Raw genomic sequence first — 16,958 nt, 5'->3', positions numbered from 1 at the left:
AGAACTGGCTTCCATTTCACACCCGTCCCCCATTTACCCTGCAGTGCTCACGACTGGACCTGCTACCATTTATCACTGCGCGTCGCCGCTCCATTCGCTCACTTCCATGTTGGCAAACGTCGAGCTTGGTCCTGCCTCACTATGGCCAGATTTCATTTTGTCCATCTGCTACATTTTTTTTATCCTTTGTCCAACTGTTACTCCTCTCCCCCTCCCCCCCCCCCCCCATGTGAATCCTCATCAGGTTGGCCTCACAAGCTACGTGAAGGTTTGGCGTTTCCATCGGGGAATAAAAACAGAGGCTGGGCCAGCGAACCCTGCAGGACGGGTCCTGCGTTCGCCGCTTCTTGGTCATTCCCACGCCCCCTTTGTGCCAGCTGACCAACGCCAGCTCTGGCCAGCCGCGCCAGAGCCTCGACGGGGCAGACATGAAGGACATGCCACTCAGGCCTGAAGTACAGTGCCTCCGCCACTGATTTTCCCCTAGATGAAACTGACGGTCCAGCCACAACTGGGACTTTGGTACAAATTCAACAACCTTTCATTTCGCTCAATATGGGAAAATACGCTCTCATGCAGCTTCAGTGATTTTACCTTTTACATTATGCAGCATTGACTCCATATCCTGAAGGCACAGGAACCTAATTATTAATCTATACAAAGCTGAACAATACAATTTAATTCTGATCCAATTGGTGTTTCTGGGACTTAGAACAAATGTTTCTTAACGACGTTTGAGAGCAATGAAAGCCGGTGAGATGGGCTCAGCAGGTCAGACATGGGATAGGAGGACCTGTTCTTGAGGTTCACATATTAAGGGACGATAAATAACACAACACAACCCTAACCCTAACAAGAGGTTCTCGCATGTGGTTCCCCAATAGTGTAATGAGCTGCAGAAGCATATCTGGTCCTCAGACTCCCTCTCCACCTTCAAGACATGCCACAAGACCTACCTGTTCCATCAATTTCTCTACTCTTAACCTAGCTGCGCTAATGCCTAGTCGACTCCTTCACAGCATGAATGTTTGCACTGCGCTATTTGCCTCATTTGGCTTTGCTTTGAACAAAAAAGTCTGCAAAAACCAGACGGAGTAACAGAATAATAATACGACGTGTTTGACTTACTCATGCACATTTAGTACCTTTTTTGTTTAAATTCTGATGACGTCTGCAAAATGAAGCTTACGATGTCTGATCTCTTTCGCTGGCATTATTCCATTTCCAAAACCACGTGTCCCATCATGCGAAACATCTGAATTTCAAACAGGTCAACTGCATTTAAATGACCACGTGACATCAGAAGACAGCTGCACCAGACATTATTTAAGTATCTGATAAAAAAAAAAAGGATGCAAATCATTTCTGTAATTTCTGATGAACTGTTCTCATTAACTAACATTTTTTCCCCCCACATTGATATTATAGAGAGCTTTGTATTGATCACAGACATTAATTGTACTTTGATTCATTGCCGCAGGACGATGAAATTAGAACAGCCAAAGGGGTTAGTGAGATATGGGAGAGAATAAAGAGTCTCTGCTGCAGAAGGAAGGGAAAGCCAGGGGCTGGTGAAGTCCGGCAGGCCGCAGGCCCACGGTCATGCTGCTGCATGGTGCTCTACCTCCCTGACGTCGAGCCTGCGTCGCTCTCCACCGCGCCAAACTCCTCACCTCGCCGCATGTGTACTTCAATGGTCGTCGGCTCTAATCATCCCCCTTCTGCAGATGGCCGTGTTTAATCCCACTACTTTAAGACCTGGAGGAGGTCAGTTCTCCTCCATCCTCAGATGCTTTTACTCCTTTCTAACTGGGGAGGGAATTTATAGGGAGCCGCCAATCACCACCTCAATCCCTGACAGAGATATTTTTCTTCACTTTTTTTCCACGATAATCCGGGATTTCGCATCCTAAGCATGGGAGGCGAATCCTCGCCGGCTTCCCGGCTCGCTCCACGCTGTCTGGAGGACGCTTCCCTTATGACTGCTCATGGACGTCTTCATTACTGCAAAATCTCACAGCTAATCCATTTACCCTCACTTTTAGGTACAGAAAGCCCATTAAATGGGGCTATAGCATAGATATTCTGTCTTTTTAAGATGTGTATTGTTCCCAGTCTAAATCAGCATCCTCCTCTCCTTGTTCGTAAGTAACCGCCCTCATTCACTGTACTCTCCTTCATGAATCACGTCGTCATTAAATCACCCTGCAGGTACCAGCAACATCCGCTTCTACAGCGGCTGTTGAAAGACTATACAATTTCTGTCGGATTTGTCTTGATTTCAGGCTTTGCATCGTGCTGTATCTTTTTTAACTTCAAAATGATGCCGCAAGCGATATTTAAGTGAAAAGCAAATGGATGCATCAATCTTCCAACTGCGTAGGCGGGTGAGGGTCATGGGGGGGGGGGGGGGGGGGGGGGCACTGGAGTCTATTCAGGGAAAATTGGGAACAAAGGAGGGGACACACTGTACGAATCTGGACAGTCGGAGGAAACCAGTGTAGCAGAAGGAGAACATGTAACCTTCACACACACACACACACACACACACACACGTTTGAAATTATATTCTCCATTCATTTCTATGAGGAAAACTCTAATCCCAACATGATGACCTTAACCCCTACCCAGCCCTAACCTTAACCATAAGTAACCAAACCAAATACGAGACTTTACGAGACCTGTTCCTCAGTCGCTGAAAGACCACAACAAACATGCTAACAGGCCCCGTGTTGCGTGTCACTGGTCAGACAGGGTCGCCTTTAACGAGGCACTAGAGGAGATTTGTTTGCGGGTATGATCTGAGAACACCCCCCCCCACATACACACACACACCTCCATTAGTGCAGTGCTGAGTACTGAAAGGGGGGTGGGGTCAGATTTCACATCAATGGGGGTGCGCAGCCCCGACAGGGCCTGATTTCCCGCGATATCTGTCACATTGCTACCTCTGCTTCCTGGAGCAGGGGCTCAGAACCAGGAGAGTGTCGGCGCAGCGTCAGTGGGCCCGTGTACGACCCACAGAGACGCACAGTAAAGCGGAACATTATATACTTCCAGGATATTCCCGCTCAAAGGTCAAACAGCCGTGTCAAGGAAACATCCCGAGGAATCAGAGCCAGCACATACGCTGCTGTGAAATTACTGTGAGCAGTAACTCATTAAGGTTCCAGCCATCAGGGAAAAGTCCTGATATGTTGTTTAATGGAATTCTGCTTACCTGTCACAACAAAATGTTATGTACAAATAGTCAAGGTAGGAGGATACGAATATTTAATTTGGATTCATTCATTCCCACCCCCACCCCCCCCCAAAAAAAAGACATTGGCATTTAAATTATTAAGTTGCCGTCCCCGCCCCCCCGCCAATATCAAACGCTCTCCTCTGCCCTTGAAAATAATGTAGAAATAGAAATAAATACAGATAAACTTACTGTAGATATTTTAAGAGTCTGATATTTTTATGAGTGGCGTACGTCCCACACGTACACACACAAGCCGTCTGCAGTGAGCCCGCACACTGCAGTGAGCCCGCACACTGCAGTGAGCCCGCACACTGCAGTGAGCCCGTTTGCGGCACACTGCGGTCAGGCCCACTGCCGTGCCACTGCACGCGAAGGCGGAGACTCTGCGAACGGATTACCGGGCGACATTCTGCCTCCGGAAACTCGTTAACTGCGCTGCGCCTGGAGATTCCGGCCGGTTCCGCCGACAGCTGGCTCCGTGTCAAACCCTCGTCGCCTCCGTGTCCGAATGTGGCACGGCAGCAATCCGTCTCCTGCACGGCACTCACTCTACCCACGACAATAAAATGGATAAGCCCGAGAACGGGGGATTGGTTTCGATTTATTTATCTTCTTCGGGGGCAAACAGCCACTGGAGAAGCAGATTCTGCCCACAGCAAAGACTGAGAGGTCCAGTTTCCCTCCCGCAGCAGGGAAAGGGCAGAGAAAGGAATTTGTACCATTCACATTTCCGCTCGTTCCATGAAAACATTAATGATTTCCTCATACATTGTCCCTCAAAAATAAGCAAAGGAGAAGGATGTATCTGCTCCCTTCAGACCTTCGTCTAAACCCAAGAAGCCGTTTCACCTGTGCCAACCTCTCCCCCTGACAGACCGAAAAACAAAAGCCCAGACCACCGGGCAGAGAGCGAGCAGGTGGGCCTCTTTCCAGTCAGTCACCCAAAGTCCGAGACTCCATCTTGATTTCTGCCCCCCACCCGTGAAGCCGAAAGGAGCCGTCATCAGCCGAGACGTTAGCTTCACCAAGAAAAATGTGTTACATCATCTGGTATGTTTTGCTTTAGGGTCTACACCATGGAACGGACCTGTGGGACTCGCTGTGTCTTTGGAGAACTGGTAGCTATTCGGTGGTGGCACCATCCCTAAGACCTTTTAGAACAGGATCTCACGCTGCCTGGATCCACAGACAATTAAATGCCTGAAGAGGCTGTCGTCATGTGTCTACTTAATTACTCCAGTGGAGGTCATTAAGCCACTAATTGATTAGGTGAGATCCCTTGTGAACAAATGAGCACATCTACTTTTTGTAACCACCCCTCCCCACCCCGCCCGCCCCAGTCCTCAATCAGTCCGACAATGTCACGCCGCCAGGAAACCAGATACCCCCCACTCAGCACACAGGCGTCTCTGCGGTTCGTCTGGGACGTCATTTGACAGAAACAGCAGCGCATCAACAGCCCAGCTGGGGATAATGGCACCTTAAGGGCCGCCCATTCAGACACTGAGCAGAGGGGCGGCGGCACCAGCAGGGACACGTTACTCGCCACACAAGCGGTCACTCCTATTCCCGCGGAGGACGGATGTGAAACACCGAACCTCGAGACCTGGGTAAAACAGCTACATTTTTAGAGAAAGTGCCTCACATTCCTGGTCCTTTATCCAAGGCTTTCCTTTCTGTTTTTACCATATCAAAGTAGTCGAAGTTGCTGGTGACCACAGACGCCGTTGGGTATCACACTCATTCACTGCAGTTTCCCAGAATGCAACAGTATGTCTACCTGTACATAACACGTGCAGCTGAAATAGGTCGAGTCAATCGATGGAAAAACCACATCAACATGTCAACGGAAGGGACCTGAGTAGCTCATATACTGCAGAGATAAAACTATGACAAACCAAAGTCAATTTGTTAGCCGTCTATCATAATTTCATGATGGACACTGAGCTAGTTTGATAAACTCCTCATGGGGGCAAGAAAGATAAAACAGCAGACATCCATCCATCTTCTATACCGCTCTTCCAGGACTGAATCATCCTGGAGCCCATCCAATGCAGCACAGGACCCAAAGCAGGGGACACCCTGAATAGGACACCAATGTCACAGCAGATCACACGCAAATCATCACAAACAACTCAATTTAAAATGATTTCTTAGGAAATGACGGACTCAGGCAAAGTCCATATATTACATCTTGGCCAGGCTGAGAGCCAACACGCAGCATAATCTATCAAAATGATAAGCGGCACTAACCAAACACTGTCTGCTGTGTATCGGAGAGACTGAAGAACACTCATGGTCCCTGGATAGGGTTGGTGTCTCACTTAAACTCCAGCCTGACACTAAGGGAAACCTGGCGAAATTACAGGAATTTGCTCCCCCAAGCCCCACATGCTAGCCAATCATTTTTTGCATCACTGCCTCTGGGATTCTCGTGTGACCAAAACACGGACCCAAGCAGCACAACAGTGTGAAGATGATACAGACGCCCAGGGACACTATGGCTAACAGACAGGAGGCAACAGCGAACTAAGTAACCAAGGCCGCCGACTTTGGAGACACGATGACAGGATTCAAGGTAAACTGGTTTTGTCACAACAGTGGTCTGGGGAACCAGAGACCTCACACAGAAGACATTATGGAGGAATGGTGTCTAAAGGTTCACCAGCAGTAGCAACGACAACATCAGCAGTAGCAACAACAAACAACAACAACAATAATAATAATAATAATAATAATAATAATAATAATAATAATAATAAACAGGCATATTTTGGGGCCTGATTTATGGTATCCCAGTTAAAAACGATTTCATCTTTGTTTATTTACATTTATCCCAGACTACCTTAAATCTGGGATAAATGTAAATCTTGATAACCCAAGAAAATCCAGCTTCGTGATACAGGTCCCTAATAAGGAGCATTTTCTTTAAATAACAACATCAACAACATACTGCTTTTTACAAGAAAAAAAAAACAAATGAAAAGTACTGTATTAGACTCATCTTTGTGTCAACAAAATTAAAATGAAATCTACTATGGTCAATAATTAGCTTGAATGAAAAGCTGGCAAAGAACAGATAATCAAACTGGGTACACATTACCCCCAGTGTAATTGCCTTTTCTATGCATAGCTTCTGATGATCTGCTCATTGATGACCCTACCAATAACAGCATAAATGAAGACTAATAATAGGCCTCTATCATCTGTTAGAATAGCAATGAATTGTCTGGAACAGATGGTTATATTCTGCTGAAAGAGGGAGAGAAAAAAAAAATCCAGTGTTCCATTATTCCATTATCAGCAAGCAAGAAATTATCTAGACAGATCCCATGTCATTCCGGTTTCTCATGACTGGATTTAGACCTGAATTCTGATTAACCTAAAATCACCACTAATGTCAGTATTAATAATGAATGAAGGGATGTTTGTATAACACCGTGGGCAAATGAGTCAATACACACACACACACACACACTTCAAATTAATAGGAATTCCATTACTGAAAGTTGCTTGAAATGTATTTTCTAAAAGTTGATATTGGATGATGACCTTTTAGAATATCTGTGCATGTGCTCAGGTAATTGTTTGCCTGAACTGTCAATAGTGGCACAGACAGATCAGAAATGGTCTGCTATAATGTACACCATTATGCTGTGCCAAGTACTAATGTGCAGGCAGCTGTCGCTGTGTCAGAGTTCACTGCATTCAACCTGATCTTCTAGATAGACGAGGTGGCCTCCAAACCTCTAGGGGTCACTCTCTAAATTATGAACACTGATGCTGAAAGTCAATTTCCAAATGTGTATTTCACCTTGCCTATGTACTAAGCTATTCTAATGAGGTTGAAGGTTGTTTACTAGTTTTTTAGTAGTTTTCCCAATGACTTACAGTTACAAGCCATTTTTTTAATGTTGTGACCAGGACATGTTACTAAAAATTGGTTGAAATTCCATTGACTGCATGTAGCCTACTGTGATAATTTGCTTTTCGGTATGCAAAGGGGCATGTGATGATCAGAGCCCAACACGATCCCTTTGTCAGTAAGTGCTGCGATTCAATGGATAAATCAAGCCTCCATTAAGGAGCCGGCTTCTCACAAGGAAGAAAGTGCACTTAAAAGACATCAACCCTGCCAAGAGCAAACCCTTAATTATCTTGACTTGAACACAGGCATGCCGATCTTCTCCTCTACGCCAGTGCAACGCAAATTCCGGTGATCCTCGCTATGCATCGTTGATGTGAACCGACCATGTGGTATTTTATTATTAGCATGAGTTACAAGTGGCGCTGATTAGACAGCGACACACTGTGTGACAAAACGTTGCGGTACTCTTAGAAGAAACCACCACTGGTTGTTCCATGATAGTGGCTGTGCAGATATCATCTGAGATGGGGTCCGATAACTTTGTACGGAATTGCGTGTCGCTTGGTCCCAGAAGCGGTCGATGAGTAGCTAAACAACCGGTGTCTGATCGGAAAGCATTTTCAGTGAAAACTCCAGCTCTGGAGTGTTCCCACTCTGAGGCACGCCACAAAAATAGGTTTTGAGAAAATGAACGTAAGACACAAAGTCCAAGTCACCTTACCACATTCTTAAATAAGCAAAATTAACTTCAGTTAGTTGCTGCGATGGTGCGTATTTTCTCATAGAGACAGTAATTTAATATGAAGTAGCTCAAAGGGAAATGCGCAGACAGATTTAATTTGAACCGCTGTAAAAGTATTAATTCACGTACAACACAGCAGACACACGCAAATAAAATCGCATTTTACAGTTTTTAATCAAGGAACGCAAAGATATCGTAAAACGTTTTTATTAGGGAACTTACTGTCAAGCGACATCTGGGAATAGTGGTATCGTTAAACCCTTTCTCTCGATGTTGTTCTGTATGGTAGTGATGTGAGAACCGAGACTCATTCACTCAATGGAAACCAAAAAAAGAGCCATTGGTAACTGGGCTAAAGCAGCCAGTTGCTGGCAGAGCACACCAGTGCTCACCTACCCAGAGCTTCCACGCTCCATTTCTCCATCTCTTCTGATGCCTTAAAAACACAGCATGAACACCCTTGGAGAAGACGAGAAGGGTTGAAGTTCTTTAGGGTACCTCATGGTTAGATTTCCTAATCCTCGGGACTGACGACGCTAAGACCACCGGCTAACAGACAATCTGTGCTCCAGCGCCTGAACACACTACGCGTGTAATTCCACTTTTTAAAAGGCAAACTTTTTCAGGTTGACCTCCTTCCCCCAAACAATTTCGCAATGCGAGCGTAGCCTTTTAAAGCCAATTCAATCATCAACACATGCATGCAGGCCGCTTTCATTTACCAGCTCGAGACGCATATCTAGCATGACGAATGTGCTTAATTCGCTCAGATATCTTTTCCTAGCCTACAAATTATGCTTGGGCTTGAAAAGAAATTCGTACAAAAACTCAATTTCTTGTTTAGATGCAAAAGCAAGGTTTCCATAGGAATTGAGAGACTAGGCCTGGCACCAATTCCTAGCCTCTTACGTCGTCTCCATGTCTGTCAATATTTATTTGGTGCTGAAGGTTATTACTCAGCCAAGCACCATTCTACCCCAGTGACTGGAAACAATCAATTAAAACACCATTAAGCTCAGCAGAATTGGTCAAAGGCTGTCTGAGACTGGGCGGGGGTGGGGCTGCTGTGGCTTTAGACTAATACATCAAGTGCCATGTACAGTAACTCAACCCCTGCCGAGAACTTGACTCACACTTGGGAATGTGAGGTATGTTTTCACTGTTGACCTGGCATGCATCAGGATGGAAAACAGAAGGTGAATTAGGGAACAGTACACACTAAATTTGGTTCGATCCTATTTTCTGTATCCACTTGCCCTATTCAAGGTTGTTGGGGTTCTGGAGCCTATGGACGCAAGGCAGGGAAGAACCCTGGATGGGAACGCCTGCCTATTTCAGGGCACACATGCCCATGGATGATTTGGTAACTCAAACTCTTCTCGGCATACTTTTGGACTGTAGGGGGGAAACCAGAGAACCTGGAGGAAACCCTATGATGACACGAGGAGAACATGCAAACTCCACACATGTGAAGCCATGACAGAGACTCAAACCCTGGTCCTAGAAGTGCGAGGCGGCAGTGCTAACCACTGGGCCACCGTACCAACCCCTATATTTGCCTTCATCTTTGGAATTCTGCAGTCAATTCCTAAAAAAAAAAACGCAGTATACAAGTCGTACAGTAAAATCAATGCCCAAGATCTCAAGTTCCAAGCATTTTCAGCCTCATGAGCTCAAAAGTAGCAGGACCTAAATGAAAATGTGTGATAATCCATTTTTATCTTTATATCTTGTATCTGTGTGGAACTGATGATTCTTCACACAGAGCCTGCTGATGGTCGGTTTGTCAGACAAATGTAAGATATGTTTGCAACTTCTCCATAAAAAACAGGCACCCCCCCGCCTTCACCAGAGATGCTCTGACAGCTGGCAGGATGTATATAACCGGCAGGGAGACCGTACCATCTGTTGGGGGGGGGGGGGGGGGGGGGGCAAAGGCCACCATTTTGCCTTCTGGGGGTCTCGTCCCCAGCAAACCGCGGAACAACGAGCCAATTCGCGGCACCGACGCACGCGGTTCCAAGCAATCAGGGCTGTTATTTATTTACATTTTCAAAATGACCGTCTCTTTATTGGCAGAGGCTATGGGACTCTGCAGTGCAGACGGCGGGGTCGCTTAGCCGTTTACACGGTGATGCAGATGTTTAGCGGTGCAGAGACTCGAGACAGCAGCGAGCTGCGGATCACACGTTTCCAGCGCGGACAGGGAGCAGGAGGGACAGTGAGAGATGGATATCTGGCTCCCGAATGTGACTCTGCGCCAAGCTTTAGGTTCTGGAGTACCACTGCCCCTCACTCATTACCTGACAGTCTCCCCAGTGCCCAAACTCACGGTCAATTTGCTTCGGCGGCTTTGATAACACAAAGCAGCACAACTGTCAGAAGTATTGCATCAGAGCAGCTGTTGCGACATAGAACTGGGAGAAATGGGGGTGCGGCATTTGAAAGGAGCCCAAGGCACGCTGGGTTAGGGTCCACTATGGCCGAGATTTAATCAACCAGAACAAAGTCGGGCCGTTCATCAGCCTGTCATTCAGGATTCTGGGAGTTTTACTTACAAAAAAACAATTCTGAGAACAGAAGGAAAAATTATTGTTCAGATAAATAACCAATCAGATTGTGGAGGAGGTGGGTCTAAGCAACTAGAGGAGGCGGGACCAAGACATCTGACTGATTGGTTATCTCTCCGAACCATCATCATTTGTCCTTCTGTCACCGACTCTGCCCCAGAAATTTCAACGGAAGGTGCTACGCCCAGTATCAGCCAAAGAAGAAACCAAAACTGGACAGATGATTCAAAAGAAAATCGATAAGCGGCCCGATATGGAGGCCGGAGTGGGGGGGGGACAGGGGGGAGGGGGGGAACGTGTGGCTTTTTTGATGCCCTCTCATCATCCTGAAACAAATTCACTGGCAGGAGGCAAGAATACAGCCGCTTCCTGGGTTATGATGGTACATATTACGATATTTTGACTTTACGAAGGGTAAATGTTTTTCACTTCTAGTACATTTCTCAATAAATTACATGAGACATTCAACAATTTATTCTAAAATAAGCTTTCCGATAATGATTTTGCCCGTTCGTAGGCTATTATAAGCATGTTTAAGGTAAGCAAGGCTATGATGTTTGTGAGGTGTACAGTATTAAAATGAATTTTCGCCTTATTTTTGCATTAGGATAGGTTTATCGGAACGTAACCCCATCGTAACCTGGGGAGCATCTGTATTTAGCTATCAGTTGAATGTTCAGGACAAAAGTGTACGGGATGTGTGTTCTTAGTTCCCAGACTGTTTTTTTGCTTGCCCAGTTCTCCCAGGTGCATCTCCAGTGAATGCCAACATTTGAGGAAGGAGGCTGCGACCGCGCTAAAACCAGCTCGACCCTTGGCACGGGTGCTGCATCATGCGATTAAACATCACCCCAAATCCGAGATGAAATTACACATTTGTATGCGGCAGAAGCGTTCCCTGTTTTTTTTCCATCGTGTTTTCTTATTTGCATTCTGGATGAGCGCCTTCATTTGTGTTACGGGACGGGCGGGAGGGGGGCGGAGGGGGGGGCGTGGGGGACTTACATTCGGCGTCAGCGAGGAGCAGGAAACACAGAAGCAACAGCGCAGGCCTGGCCGTGTGCATCATGTGACAGCTTGGCACCGGCATCCCTCAGCAGCCTCGGAGGCACTGGCTCACAGTCCGCCGTGAGTCAGCCTGGTCTCAGATGCAGGATATTCACAGCCTGTGACAGGGACAGAAGGTACAGTGAACACAGGCGTGGGACCCGCTCTGCACCACCCCAAACGCAGCTCGCACAGCCCCCAGCGGCACCGAGGAGGGAGGATGCGCAGCATCGGGGACAACTCACCCCTCTCAGACGAGATCCCTGACCAGAACCTGCTCTCTCTGCGTACATTAGGGCTCGAATTTGACTTACTGATACTGATTTCTTATGAATAAGACTGATTTGCAACTTAATGGGCACACACACGTATAGCAAATAAGTCAACGTTCTGGTATATATTTATAGCGAAAAAGCTAGAACAGTAAAAAAAAAAAACAAAAAACAAATAACGTACAAAACATTTAAAAACTTGTACCCAGAATTCATTAATCAACATTAAATGTTGCCTGGTCAAAGGTCCAACTACTAGCTCCTGGGAGTAAGCTACACACTGGCCGTACCTTGTAGTCTCCTGACTCGGAATGGCGCTTTGCGATTACATGTCTACCCAGAGCTCTCTAATCTTACACGTCTCTCCTTTTCCCTTCATTAAACGAAACCTTTTTTTTTTTTTTTTTTTTTTTTTTTTTAGAAATCTTGGAGACTCAGGGGAAATTGGAGGTAGGAGAATAAAAGTCTGAGGCTCATTCAGCCTCGGCGCTGCAGTGCAGATTAGAGAGGCAGGGCCCGGCTGCACCCGGTGTCTATCAGGGGGAGGGGATGGGGGTCGTCCCCAAATTACCAGCACTTCTGTAACCCTCCACTTGATAGACATGCGCTCAAAACTGCAGAAGCACGACAAAGAAGGGTAAGTTTTCCTCGTTAATGGCCGAGAGGATGGTGTTACACACAGCCATGACACTCCATCACAAGGATGAAGATCATCGTACGGGTCACATGACCTGGAAGTCGAGCACTGGGCCCTTTACTGCTGAGACCCACTGGCTCGGCCTGTACTCTTATCTACCAAATGACAGCACGACAGTAACCGGGGCGGTGGGATAGAAAGTGAGGATTCGGCACAGGGAGACATTGTCACCAGCTGTTTAATGAACTCCAGCACCCACTGGAGCGTGCCTTCAAATCCCCTCCGTTCATTCCCGCCGCTTTTTAAATTGGCCTCGTCGCATGTTAACCTTTACTGCGCTCCCCACGACATCAGGAAGAGTCAATCGGATGCAATTATCCCGCCTCTGTAGAGGCTGTTCAATTCACACGGGCCATCGTTGCCACCGTGGGACGGGAACGGGAACGGCGCCGTTTACGAGCACAAACAGCATTAAAGCGGCCTAATAATCCCCTTAAATGAAACGGTGTCTCACCTGGCTATTTATCTGCGGGTTTTGGGGGAGGGAAGAAAGGAAGGATGGCAAGGAGGCCGTGGAGGAGAAGCGGTGGGGAGTGGTTCCTTTCCGTCATGCAGGGAGAGGAAATATGAGCGTATGTCACACCCTGGACTATGGTGTGTGTGTGTGTGTGTGTGTGTGTCTTTGTCCCCGGAATCAAACTGGAAGAAATCCTAATCCCTGTTTCTCAGCAAGCTGTGTTTGTTCACAGAGGATCATCTGATTAAAGACACAGGGTAGGGGAGCGTTGGGGGTCGGTGGTGGGGTGGATCCTCATTCAGGAAAGACAGGGGGGAAAAGCGTACAGTTTTAATTCATGCTAAAATTGTTTTCATCGCCCCCCTGCCCGGCACAGATTCCGGTGCCGCCCATCCATTGTGGCTCTGCGTACGATCAGACGACGACATTGCGCACCCCCCCCCCAACATGAAACCCCACCCCCCCACACCCCTCCCCATGCTGATTCTGACAAACAAAGCCATCTGCACATTTTGTAAGCCCTCGAGGGCCGAAGAACCTCCGGTCACTGCGACACCAAACCTCCGCAAACGGCCCGACGGCATGAGCGCTTAACGAAATCGCGAAAAAAACCCACCACGCTACATCGATGCTCACAAACGGCTGTCTGAAAAGCCGCGTACCATGTGAAAAATTTGGTCGTTATGTAACCGAAGCTTACCTTGAGCACCGCTGAAAACATGGCGGCCGATCCTATCCAGCAGCCAGACCAGGGACCTCGAACATTGCGGCACGGCGAACGCCGTCGCGCGGGAAAAATAACGAAATGTCGTCAGCTCTCAGTCCCACGCCTGTCACCCACCACTCTCACCTCACTGACTGTACTCGTGCCACTCGCGCAATCGGGACAGGGTGGGCGGGGCCCGGCCCTGATCGCCCGCAGAGTCGCTCGGCCAAGCCCGGAGGCCACGCCCGTCACCCTGTCTGAGGTGGCGCTTCGCCGTGAGCTTGGGGGGGGGGCGCTTGGCCACTGACCCACGCGTTGGACTTGGCAGGCTGCAGCCGTGCTACGCAAAGGCCTGCGTTCGTGCAACGTTTCCTTTGGTGCTGCCCCCCGGTGGCAGGCCAGACCCCTTTGTCACACGTGTCATCGCTCGGGTTTAATTATAGAGTGTTTCTATGGGCTTTGCCACGCGCGCCGTGTTGGCCGGGGGCGGGGACGCGGTCTAAGCAAAGGAGTGTGTTCGTGAGGGAGGGAGGGGGGAGAGAGAGAGGAAGAGGGGCCTAGCAAGTCACAGATTCGCAGTCCCCAAACCGACAGCTGAAGCACCCGTGGCTGCCGGAGCGCCAAGCGTCTATCGATCAGACTCCGAAATTGGGCCGCGGAGCACATGATTGCGTGTAATTGTCAAGGCAATTCATCCGCCAGACTGCGGGTGGCGACGCTGACCCTTCCCTGCCATTTTTTTTGGTTTTCTCTCTCGTACGATTCGCCGGTCTCGCACCAGCCTGATAGCGAAAACTCAGTCAGGCGCACCTGTCAGACACTCAGTGGCGGATAAAGCCGGACTCGGCGGTGACGCGGACGGTTATAATGCGTTTGATTGCTTCCCCCGCCGTTGCCTTCCCTGTCCGGCTCCTGGCTTTGTGTCAGCAACCCAATCAGGGTCTGATGAGAGCCTCACTCCCACTTACATGGGTCCGCTGGTCCGCGCGCTGGGGCCCGGCCGCATGCGAACATGGTGATTTTCTCTCGAGCGCTCTCAATCTGGGCCGCAATCTGGCCCCCTGCCGTAATTGTGTCGCCGTGTTTATATGCATGGAGAACGGAGCCGTAATAACACAAAAAATAAAATAAAAAACAGGGCCCATTACCTCAGGAGCTGATATCCCACAAATACCCTTGGCAATCAACACTGCGGTTTCCCCAGTAATGGCATCATCGCTGCCGAATGGGCAGGCGTGCCGTCTAATGGCTAACAGAGATGAGATGATAAAAAAAAATCCTTTATTCCCAAAACTCCATGCACGGTAGGTAAAACCACGCCGGCCTGTGCAAGTAACACTCCCAGTGATTTCCCCAATGACAAGCTATCTTGAATTCCATTACGCATTACAGCCGTACCGGCCCAAAAAATTTGCCCCCCTAGCGTGTGGATGGTAGTCTGATGGGGGGGCCCCATGACCCGGCTGTCACCTGGTCGATCCATGCTAGAGGGCGTCCTACTCATGACACAGCTCCCTGTCCGCCGAAATGCCCCATTTAGCGCCAAAAAACAAAGCAAACTGCGATAATAGTCCGAGAATAGTCTTGTAAATAAAACACAATAAACAAGTAAACAAACACGTGATCCAAACATGCTGGAGGTTGTTCTTCCGACCCGATGGAGACGCAAGTCTGCTCCCGACCCACCGGAGGCACCAGTCCGCTCCCCATCCGCACGTCCCGTGGTCCTTTATCTCATTTTACTCTTGGCAGCTTGATTTAAGGCCGCCGTTTGCCCATTTTTCATCCACTGTGCCAGATCGACGGGCACGTGTAATAACATCCCTCCAGCTCTGCTAAGCTCTGCTCTCAAGTGAAGCGTCCAAATTAAAGCCTGTAATAACTGAGGCCTAAAAAATAAAAAATTACACAGGAGTATCCATCTCAGCGTACCTATAACCCCAAGTCTCCATCTCAGCATACCTATAGCCCCACGTCTCCTTCACAGCGTACCTACAGCCCCACGTCTCCTTCACAGCGTACCTACAGCCTCACGTCTCCTTCACAGCGTACCTACAGCCCCACGTCTTCTTTACAGCGTACCTACGGCCCCACGTCTCCTTCACAGCGTACCTACGGCCCCACGTCTCCTTCACAGCATACCTACAGCCCCACGTCTCCTTCACAGCGTACCTAAAGCCCCACGTCTCCTTCACAGCCTACCTACAGCCCCACGTTTCCTTCACAGCGTACCTACAGCCCCACGTCTCCTTCACAGCGTACCTACAGCCCCACGTCTCCTTCACAGCGTACCTACAGCCCCACGTCTCCTTCACAGCGTACCTACAGCCCCACGTCTCCATCACAGCGTACCTAAAGCCCCACGTCTCCTTCACAGCGTACCTACAGCCCCACGACTCCTTCACAGCGTACCTACAGCCCCACGTCTCCTTCACAGCATACCTACAGCCCCACGTCTCCTTCACAGCGTACCTACAGCCTTACGTCTCCTTCACAGTGTACCTACAGCCCCACGTCTCCTTCACAGCGTACCTACAGCCCCATGTCTCCTTCACAGCGTACCTACAGCCCTACGTCTCCTTCACAGCGTACCTACAGCCCCACGTCTCCTTCACAGCGTACCTACAGCCCCACGTCTCCTTCACAGCGTACCTACAGCCCTATGTCTCCTTCACAGCGTACCTACAGCCCCACGTCTCCTTCACAGCGTACCTACAGCCCCACGACTCCTTCACAGCGTACCTACAGCCCTACGTCTCCTTCACAGTGTACCTACAGCCCCACGTCTCCTTCACAGCGTACCTACAGCCCCAAGTCTCCTTCACAGCGTACCTACAGCCCCACGTCTCCTTCACAGCGTACCTACCACTTGATTCACTGCCAGCTCCATCTACACTTCCATTTCCCAAGGTTAACAAGCTGGATAAGCTGATTATCTTGGCTGACATGTCCTGTGACGGCTTTGAAACATGTACCCATTTTAAACGCCCCCAAGGGGAGCCAGTCCAGGTTCTGGTCTTCCAGGTTCAGCTTCAGATTCAGGTTTCTCCCAGGACATGTATCTCCCACAGTATGGCATTTATTTATTTAATCGCTGACGGTTTTGGGCCGGTTCCATAAATCTCACTCCCTTCCACTGAAGCCAGGTGCACCAGTGAGGCTTCACAGGCAGGGGCTGTGCCACGTTCTGCACTTTTCCTCAGTTTAATCGCTGTTCAAACACAGACGTCAGCCAACCACACTGAATGTCATCCATCAGACAGCAAACCCACCTCTCAGCTTCCGATTCAACTGGAGTCCAATCAAACATAAATATAAAAATTACTGAAAACATTTACTGCTTCTGATGCATTGC

The 16,958-nt window shown here is 48.6% G+C and overlaps 1 protein-coding gene across 26 annotated transcripts in view; it reads right to left on the bottom strand.

The window, feature by feature from the left end:
- Window positions 1–16,958, bottom strand: part of LOC111842609 (protein tyrosine phosphatase receptor type D) — a 363,307-nt gene that overhangs the window by 98,519 nt on the left and 247,830 nt on the right. For all 26 annotated transcript variants that reach the window (XM_072697609.1, XM_072697611.1, XM_072697613.1 and 23 more), the window contains exon 9: window positions 11,430–11,590. In XM_072697609.1, coding sequence (XP_072553710.1) covers window positions 11,430–11,514 — 85 coding nt within the window. In that variant the 5' untranslated portion in view covers window positions 11,515–11,590. The remainder of the gene's footprint in view (window positions 1–11,429; window positions 11,591–16,958) is intronic.

Source organism: Paramormyrops kingsleyae, chromosome 12 (genome assembly GCF_048594095.1).
Source record: "Paramormyrops kingsleyae isolate MSU_618 chromosome 12, PKINGS_0.4, whole genome shotgun sequence".
In the NCBI taxonomy this organism is placed as follows: Eukaryota; Metazoa; Chordata; class Actinopteri; order Osteoglossiformes; family Mormyridae; genus Paramormyrops; species Paramormyrops kingsleyae.
Note: the sequence above shows the minus strand (reverse complement) of the source record. Positions and strands in the feature narration are given on the sequence as shown.